This window comes from Notothenia coriiceps, unplaced genomic scaffold (assembly GCF_000735185.1).
Source record: "Notothenia coriiceps isolate Sejong01 unplaced genomic scaffold, NC01 NC01_scaffold00016822, whole genome shotgun sequence".
Taxonomy (NCBI): Eukaryota; Metazoa; Chordata; class Actinopteri; order Perciformes; family Nototheniidae; genus Notothenia; species Notothenia coriiceps.
In genome coordinates this window covers 185,098-194,732 of record NW_011349523.1, presented here as the reverse complement: position 1 = coordinate 194,732, position 9,635 = coordinate 185,098, and the positions used below count along the sequence as shown (strand labels likewise).

Genomic DNA, 9,635 nt, shown 5'->3' with positions numbered 1-9,635 from the left:
CTCTAGTGGCTGTAGCACCTCAAGGAGCAAATCCAAATGCAAGCAAAATAAAAATAAATGTATTTAAATTAAATCAGGGTAAATATTATGCGTACTTTTTCTATTTTATCTGTTGTTTTTCAGGTCTGCTCGTTTTCATCTGTGTCTATGTTGTTGTCAGCGACGTATGTCTTATCTTTTGAAATGCCTTTGTGATGTGCTGCAACCCATTTCCCGCTCGGGGACAAATAAACAAATACTACTTCATCTTCATAAAAAAAAAACACAGACCCGTTAGAGCTCGAATAGCTTTTATTTTGTTCATAAAAAGCAAAAAATAAACAACAATTGATGAAAAATACTGCATTTTTTGAGGCACAATAACAGTTACCTTGACACAACAGAGTAAAATAAACTTTGCATCGTATTTTACATGCGTAGAAATATTTGTTTTGTTTTTTTAAAGCACAAATGCATTGACGATCTGCTTTGAAAAGGTGCAAGCTCTTCTCAGCCATGTTCTGTGACTATAAATTCAAATCAGATTTCACAGCATTACGGTCAAAGTTAAGCAAAAAGATTGCACAAACAGAAATGTATCAGCGAAAGCTCACAGTAGCATGACGCAGAACATGAATGGCTGTTGTAGTATTCTGCAATAATGCATTAAAGTAATCCTCATGCATGGCAGAAGTACTATCAGCCAGCAGCATTTTTAAACCCAGTGACGCTCACAAACAGGAATCATAAGGCACCTGCATCTACCTTCACAACACTGCAGAATTAATCAGTGCAACAATAAGCTGTAAAGACACACTCAAGCACATCATGAAATATATTCAGACTCCAATTCTAGAAAGGTACATCGTCCTCTCTTTCTCGTATTGCACATAATCCTTCTGCTGATGAGAATTTAAAACAAGCTTTTGGTTTGAATCAGAGGATAGTTCAGCGACGTGTTGACAGGCAATACATTAGATATTTGAAAGCAGTGTCCAGACTACTGCAGGTCAATGGCTGCATGTTGTGGTTTCAACAGCCTTTGTGTGTGTGTTTTGACCTGACTCACTCCAGAGTATCAGTTCGTATGTTCTGACATACAGAGAGCTTGTTTTGTCTCTGTACTCCAGCACATTATGGCATGAAACAATGACTCAGAGGTTAAAGTGATGAATCTGAACTTTGATTTCAGTGTGTTTGCAACCAAATCAGATTGACAGTTTAAAATTGACGCCTCAAGAAAAAAAAGAAAAAAAAAGGTCCTTGAGTCTTTTCACCCAAAACAAATATGATAATTAAAATGTTAACCAGTTATCATCCATTTTATTGGTTGTCTTCTTTTATATAAGGTTTTTAATTCCAATTGAATGTCATTTTATAATGTGATTGTCTTGCACCTCATCCCACTGCTTTTTATGGTTAATCTAAAGCATTTTTTCATTGCTGAAATGTGCCTTTGAAAATAAACGTGCCTTGCCTTTCTTTAACCTCCACTGTCCTGGAGTACAGAGCTACACATCATCACTTCCCTAAAACATAAAGACTGTACAGAGTACCAGCTTGAGACTTTAACAGCAAATAAAACCAACAATTAAATAAAAACGTCTGATTCAAAACATCCAGCTGATGGTGAAGTTCTGACTGAGGTTGAGACCGAGATCTGCAACTGTTAACACCTGCAGAGAGAAAACACAACAAGTCAGCCTGAAGAGCTTCTTACTGATATAACAGCCTACTGCATGACAACATGATAACCTCACTTACTGTATCTATGTGCACTCTGCACTTTGTATTCAAACTGTGGTTGAAAATAACTTAGTACATGTACACGAGTGCTGCACTTCATTGACAAAAACTGTATTTTTACCACGCAAAACATACAGTAGGAGTTTCTGGTCAAACGCTGCCTTGATCGGTTAGTTTTATGTTATTGTGTTTGGATTCACCAAAAGTCACACAATACCCGAAACAAACTAACCAGTCAAGGCAGCGTTTGACCAGCAACCCCCTTTTCCTGTTAGGTTCAATTATAGCTTGTTATCAAAGGAGTCTGAAGAGAACATAGATAGATATAACAGCTTAAAAAGGTAAGTTTGGCGCCAGGGGTAAAGCAATGAAAATATAGCATACATTTTAAACTGATATTGATTTTTGTAAGCCCTCATCCGTGGCAGTACATTGCTCAGCTTCTGTGTTGGTACTTCGGTGTGCCATATTACATTTCCTTACATTAAATCATAATTTAAAAGTAAAGTCACACTTCAAATGGTTTGGCTTATTTAAAGCTAATGTACTTTTTCTGTTCTGAATTTGTGACCTCGTGGTTGATAACACTTATTGAATGTTGATTAAAGTGTTGTTGCTAATACGCTTGACTATAAGCACCTCATATAACCCCACTTTATACAATCAGAACTGTCCTCTTAAAGCTCAAGAGACCCAGCAATGATAGTTTCCAACCCTGCGCTCCTCACCTGGTTGTCTCTGTAGGTGAACGTTGCATCTTGGGAGTTCACCGTCACTCTGCTCGGTTTCTGCTTCACGCCGTAGAAGGAGGCCGTCTCCACGGTGATGTAGGTTGCCTCCACGTTGCTATGCAGAACCTGTGACGTCATCACGTTCTATAAAATAGACGGATGAATTTTTGTTTCATAGCATAGTTTTTTAATGACATGTAAACATTCTCTGTTATGATAAATATTAGGGGAAACGCTTTGAAAAGTGGGCTGATGAACACTTGCTCCCTTATTAAGAAGTTCAGTGTAGTCAAGGTCTTAAAATTGTATTTCATTTCATAGTGATTAACCCACTAAGAATTGTTTACCTGAGTTCAATGGAGCATGCTAGTTTCCCACAACTTTATTGTTTTGGTTCATTCTCTCCACTCTTATCAATTTCCATTCTAAGGCAGACGTAGTTGTGTGTGATCACCTGAGCGACGCTGAACAGGATGTAGGAGTACAGGTTGTTCTCGTAGGTGTCGATGGTCTCTCCGTCGTCCCAGAACAGATCCCCGCTGGCCGCTCCGCCCTCAGAGAGCGCCGTCACCAGGTGGAGCGGCTGCCCGCTGCTCACCCACAGCGTCAGGTTGGGCGCCTGATCAAACAAGATGGAAGATAAATACATAGGAAATGAATGATTGTACAGTGTGCGTTCATTAGAGACACTAAAAAACAGATGCTTGATAATATTAATGGATTTAACGTAGATATTAAATTACTGCAAAATTGTTTTCGTTTGAATATCTCCAGAAAAATAGATATATTATAATATATCTTTGTTCACACCCATTGCATGCCAGCCTTTATTTTTTCCTGGTAGAGGATTTTCTGTTTCTTTCAGATCTCTAGTTTTTCTTGAGTGGAACATTTTGTATTTTCTTTGAATGTATATATTTTGTATTTAAATCGTTTATTTGGCAGGGACAATGCACAGTAATGAACACTTAAAAACATTCAAATGTATCAAACAGTGCCAGGTTTAGCTTTGAGCTCATTTCCATCCGCAGTCCCTCACATAAAACATATAAGAAGTTTACATTTTACAAACATAGAACGCAGTCCATGTAAACATTTATAAAGAAAACACACACTTTTAAAAGACTAACAATTGTCAAAACTCAAGAAATTGTGTTTTTCAAGGATGGTACAGTGGTGGTATATCTAAAATGTATTATCTGTTTTTTTTTAAATTGGTTGCAAGTATATTCAGCCATCTTAATTTGAATGTTAGGTGGGTTCCTTTAACATGCCATCGTATTTTTTATTTTCTTCATCTCACTTATTATTTATGGCATTGTATACGATATTTGCACATATAATAATTGAAATGCTGAAAAATATAATAACAAAAATGTGGCCATTATGCTGGCAACTCTATGCACTGAAAATCTCCAAAGGAAGTGATCGACTTTGTCTGACATTGTACAGTGTAGTAGAGGGACCTTTAAGTGCGGAAATATATTATCATTAAAAAAACTGCAGTGTAATTTGAACCACAAATCTTTTCCACCTGTGTTGGAGTAATGGAGCCCTCACGCAGATGCAGGTTGATCTTATCCAGAGGAGCGTTCAGTCGAAGGTCTTCCCCCTGACTGTGCAGAGAGTCGCCCTGAGGAGGGTCACATGTGGACAGAAGAGGATTGTTTACACCGTGTTGTTCCTGAATCATACTACACCGTGTACTCTGTGTGTGTCTTACCGTGTAGTAGTCATACCACAGACCCTCTGGGAAGTATCCGTCCACATAGTCCACTTCAGGATCCAGCACTGGTGTCACCAACAAACTCTTCCCCCACAGGAACTGTTTGTCGATCCCGTAGGTTTTCACATCTTTTGGAAACCTTTGGAGTGCACAGGAAACAAACAGTGAGAAAAAAACATCCTAATCCATCCAAAATAATAAATACAATACTTTTGAACTTTCATTTAAATACCATGTTTACTATGTTGAGAACAAAAAGATCCAGAAATGGCTTCATTTACTGCTACAAGCTTGCGTTAAAAACTATTTTACCAATATCCAATTATGCTGATGTTGGCTATCATGCTGCATCCAAAACTAATCTCCAAATAGAGCATGCATATTTATTCTTGGCTGTGCTTTAAATTATCCATCATTGTATAATGTATGACACTTTAATTTGCCGTCCCACCTCAAAAGGAGCAGTGATATTGCGGTTCACTTTTATATATCACAACATGGTACATACATCCACGTTTTTATCCTAATAAGCAAGTTCTGATACGTACTCAAACATGAGCGGCCGTGCGACAGTGTGTCCGTGAACATGTGCGTGATGGAAGAGTGTGTAGAGGACGGGGAAGAGAGAGTATCGCAGCAGCAGAGCCTGCTTCATCGCTGTCCGAGCCAGAGGGCTGAACGCTGTGGGGTCCTGAGGCTGAAGAGAAAAAAAAGAAATGTGTTACAGGACATTTCTATAAAGAACTGAAGGACAGAACAGCTTTTGTGCTTTGTGGTTATCGTCTGACCCGCATGTCGATGGCGTTGTGGTTGCGTGTGAAGGGGTAGAAAGCTCCCAGCTGCGTCCAGCGGACACACAGCTCCTCCTGCGGCTCCTCGCTGAAACCACAGATATCTGCCCCCACCAGAGGGATGCCCAGGAGGTTAAAGGTCAACATACCTGAGGGAGAGAACACAGAGAGGTGGACAACTCTAAACAGGCACTAACATGACAGAGACACGTTTAACCATGCTTAAAAAAAACATGGTGGTGGGGTTACTCTTCCTCATAACCGTCCTGTAGTTTACAGAATAAGCGTAAAGTAGCGTGTGCAATGAAACATTTGAAAACATATGTTTTTTAGAATAAATCTTGAAATTAGTAGTTATACCACAACATATGTATCATAAAATCGTATAAATATATTCAAAATTGCAAACTAGTTTGCATTTGATGCACAATATGACAATGATTAGGCTGACTCACTTTAAATTGATTTTCATTATTATTGGTCACTTTTGCTCATGCCTTAGCAAAGAAATCACACACCTTCAGAGACATTACATTACATGTTACTTGTTAGACGCTTTTATCCGAAGCAACTTACATACTCAATACTGTGGGCAATCCCCACAGGAGCAATTTGGGGTGAAGTGTCTTGGCCAGGGACACAACGGGTGTTTCTCAATGTCGAGTAAAACTGCTGCAGAGCCACTATTTCAAGCATAATACGTCATCAAGTCCCACCGAAGTACTGTTCCAATGTCCAGCATACTTGGAATTCTACCGAGCCCGGCGTACTTCATAGCGAGAAATTTCGAGGCTGCACATGTGTAGACTCCACGGTCTTAAAATCCGCACAATGCTTTGCGCACGGACCAATTTCCCCAAATCTGTGGCGGAAAATGTAAGGCGGGGCGGGGCCTCTCATATGACCCACGCCTGTTCCACTCTTCATTTTCCGAATGCCAGGAAGTATGTGACTCGGAAGACATGTGCTACCAAGCAAGCGTACTCGACATTGAGAAACACCCAACGACATGCTGACTGCAGTGGGGTTTGAACCTGTACTCCCCTGATCCCAACACCAACGCACTAATCCACTGCACCACACACCTCCCATGAAACATGAGCAACATGTGCGTTATTTGGAAGAATGTTTTCGTCCGCTGACTTACTTTTGATCTACCCAATTTCTGAAAAATTGTAAAAAGTCTGAATATGTATACTGTCAACAAACAGCCCTTTTTATATATAGAAGTAACCCTTTTGTCTATTTCGATCAAACCAAACTAATATTTCCTAGAAGAAGCTTGGATAAACACAATGTTAATATCAGATTAATGCAGAATAAACACTTATACTGTATGTGTGTATATTCTTAAATGCTTTAATAATCACCTCTCGGCTGCCAGTTGAAAATACAATATGTTTTTTCTATACCACCAAACTTCTAATTGTATAGATTTCCTTAAAAACGTGATTTTCATAACTGTTGAAATGTGTAATGCATGTGTCTAACCTGCTATAGAAGTGTACATGTCTTTCCACTGGCTCCTGTTGTCTCCCAGCCAGTGACCGGAGTACATGCCCTGAGAGGGGAAGGTGGAGCGAGAGATCACAAACGGTCTCTTCGCCACGATCCGCTTCATGGCGCTGGACAAGAGGACACAAAACATGAAAAAACAATAAGAAGATGTACATAAATTATGTTCAAGATCTTTTATGTGTGTGTTATGGGTCTTTACCTTGCAGACGCCTTAGCTTCCATGAGTCCATAGAGGCTGTGCATATTGTAGTGAATGGACTGCTTCTGCTGGGCAGTGGCACACAAAGTTTTGGCTCGGAGCAAACCTCCTAGTATACCTAAAAATAAGACAAATACCATTTTGAATTTGACCATTATATGTACTCTGTAATGTTGTATATGTCAGGTTTGTTTAGATGTGTGCTTGAGATCCCACCAGGTGTGTAAGGAGGATTCTCCAGACTGTTTGAAGGACAGCCATTAGTAGATCCATCCACGAAATTTGACGGCTCATTCATGTCCTAAACACGGATGAGACAGAGGTCAAAGAGAAGATATAAGGAAGTTCAGAGAGTCCCTTTTTAAATAATGGCTGACATTTCTATACTTACAATCCATAACCCATCAAATGGCACCTTCTCATGGAACCTCAGAAGGTTTTCGTACCACCATTCATGAGTCACTTCATTCGAGAAATCAGGATAAGCTGTGAGACCCGGCCACACCTGGAGCAAGAGAGGGAAGGTCTTATTTCTAATATACTCAGTCTCACACCTTCCAGTTCAAGGACTTTTCAAAGACCTTTAAAGCCCAATTTCTTCAAATGCAAGGGTCCAAAGTGACAAAGTGTAAGACATATAAAAAGTGAAATAATTTTTTTTAGCTTGTTAGTAACAATTCACATATAGCCTAAGAAGCCTTCTGTGGTTAAAAAATAACGGCGTTGGATGATAGCCTGCAGACAGAGTAGAATAAAATCACTTTTCTACATGTTAACGTGTTTCTGCTTGTTTAAGGTGTATTGGAAAAGTATTCTCTGAACTCACTACGGTCTTATTGCTCTTACAGTAACAAGTCACTTTTATTCTTATATTAAAGTGGACCTATCATGCTATATTGGAAACATATATTGTAGGGCCATACCTATATAAAACATGTCTGTGAAGTCTTTTTTTCAAAATACCAAACAGATCATGCATTTTAGCCATGCCTCATTTCGCTCTATTTGCTCTTTTCCAGCCCTGTTTTTGCAAGGGCTGATTCTGCTTTTGTGGCAGACTGCAGCGCCACTTACAGGCCTGGCATATGTACTGCAGCGTCTCCAGCGCTTTCGAGCGGTCTCTCATTCCCCTGATAGGTGGAGAGTTGCCCATATAGGCGGAGCACCCCTTTTCTGACGTCAGAACAATTCAAATAATAATCAGCTCCGTTGCAGTCCCGTTTTTAGAGATTTGGGTATGAAGGAAAAGAGAGGGTTGTGTTTTCTGACACTTGGTGAGTTCCCTGACACACCGGGGACACATATTCATGTATAAAAGACGTACAAAAGTGCATTTTGCATGATAGGTCCCCTTTAAATCAAAGAAAAAAAACATTCAAGGTCTTGATTTTTTCTCCTGAACTTCATAAAATGTTAATGAATTTAAGAACCCATGGGAACCTTGAAAGGCGAGAGTTAAATTGTGTCATGGGACGTTGTTGGTGAAACATTATTACAGTGTCTCACCTTCCCGATGAGTGTCTTTCCTTCGGCGTCTTTAATAAAGACGTCTCTCTTCAGCCCCTCGTCGTACGGCCAGTAAGATCCCTCAGGCTGAGAGCTGCTGATCCCGGGGTCCTGCAGGGGGGTGGGGGTGGGCACAGCTATTAAACAAATACACCACAACAGACAAAGTACACAGACTGAAGAGCAAATACAAACTCATGTGTACCAGAATCATGACGTAGCGCTGGTCATGAACATGCAAATCTTTCACCATGTCGGGCAGTGTGCCGAACGTTTTGGAGTCAAAGGTGAAGTCCATGAACTGATCCATGTAGTCGATGTCGTTCCACTGGACGTCCTGTGAACAAATCCACACCAAGAACAATTACTTACACAGAAGAACGAACAGAAAATACTGACATAAACACAAACAGACTTCTGGGTAATCCTAACCTGGGGTATTTTATAATTCCTCAGGCTCTTGACCATCTCCCAGGTGGAGTCGCTCGTGTTGTAGCCCCAGCGACAGAGATGGTAGCCTAAAGCCCAGTAGATGGGCATCGCTGGGTAACCTGAGGAAACATGGAGGGTGGAGAGAGAGAGTAGTTTGCTTATGTTCCGAATGTAGCAGTTTGTTTAAATGGATGTATTTGTGTATGGATGTTGCAACTATAACGAGCTTTAGCAATACTGTATGTAATTATGGTCGTGTTAATAAAGCTATTGAATTGAATTGAGTAGTGAGGACATCAAGAGTAAAATAAGTGTTTCACTAATTTCTTTAGATTGAACTGCCGTACACTTTATATTAAACAATATCAAAATGAAGAATGACTAAAAGATGACATCACAAATCAGTGTTTTCTGTCATGTTCATATTTTTCTTGCAAACAAAATGCACAGTAGCTACTCTACAGAAATACGTTTTCGTTGCAAGCCAATCTGTTCATATCGGTGTACCCGTGGGTCTGTCTCTTGATACTATTTGTACACACTGTAGGACATGCTAGAGTCATGCAGCTACTGTAAACAGTCCCACATCATCAAGCCAAGTATTTTAGCAAATATTTTAACTGAAGAATTCTCACTTGAACCTGGTCTGATCTCCTGGATCGTTGACTTCCTCCGCTGTAGAACTCAGCATGTCAAAATAGGCATGGCACTTTCTGACACAATAAGTACCTGGATAGGCTCACCCGAGATGTGTCTTATCCTCTCTTTTATTTATTTTATACACCAACTCCTGCATCAGCACTTTTCCCAATACCGAGGCGATAAATTTTCTCATCCCAACCCGCTATCACGATAAGAATTTTAGTTACAAGGTAAGGAGAACAAAAACACAAATCTTCGTCCAACTAAGAGTGTGGTCAATTATTTTCTTCAGTTCTGTCCGGGCGTACGAGTAGAAGGAGTAAGTTTACCTCCGACTGGTCCCGGCATTAGTAGCCGTATGAATA

The 9,635-nt window shown here is 40.0% G+C and overlaps 1 protein-coding gene across 3 annotated transcripts in view; it reads right to left on the bottom strand.

The window, feature by feature from the left end:
- Positions 1-273: 273 nt before the first annotated feature.
- Positions 274-9,635, bottom strand: part of gaa2 (alpha glucosidase 2) — a 17,204-nt gene continuing 7,842 nt past the window's right edge. For all 3 annotated transcript variants that reach the window (XM_010776240.1, XM_010776239.1, XM_010776238.1), the window contains exons 8-21: positions 8,629-8,747; positions 8,402-8,533; positions 8,197-8,307; positions 7,082-7,195; positions 6,907-6,991; positions 6,691-6,808; positions 6,465-6,598; positions 4,971-5,122; positions 4,731-4,879; positions 4,180-4,321; positions 3,991-4,089; positions 2,911-3,075; positions 2,454-2,600; positions 274-1,655 (exon numbers count right to left, since the gene is read on the bottom strand). In XM_010776240.1, the coding sequence (XP_010774542.1) occupies positions 1,590-1,655; positions 2,454-2,600; positions 2,911-3,075; positions 3,991-4,089; positions 4,180-4,321; positions 4,731-4,879; positions 4,971-5,122; positions 6,465-6,598; positions 6,691-6,808; positions 6,907-6,991; positions 7,082-7,195; positions 8,197-8,307; positions 8,402-8,533; positions 8,629-8,747 (1,733 nt within the window). In that variant the 3' untranslated portion in view covers positions 274-1,589. The remainder of the gene's footprint in view (positions 1,656-2,453; positions 2,601-2,910; positions 3,076-3,990; positions 4,090-4,179; positions 4,322-4,730; positions 4,880-4,970; positions 5,123-6,464; positions 6,599-6,690; positions 6,809-6,906; positions 6,992-7,081; positions 7,196-8,196; positions 8,308-8,401; positions 8,534-8,628; positions 8,748-9,635) is intronic.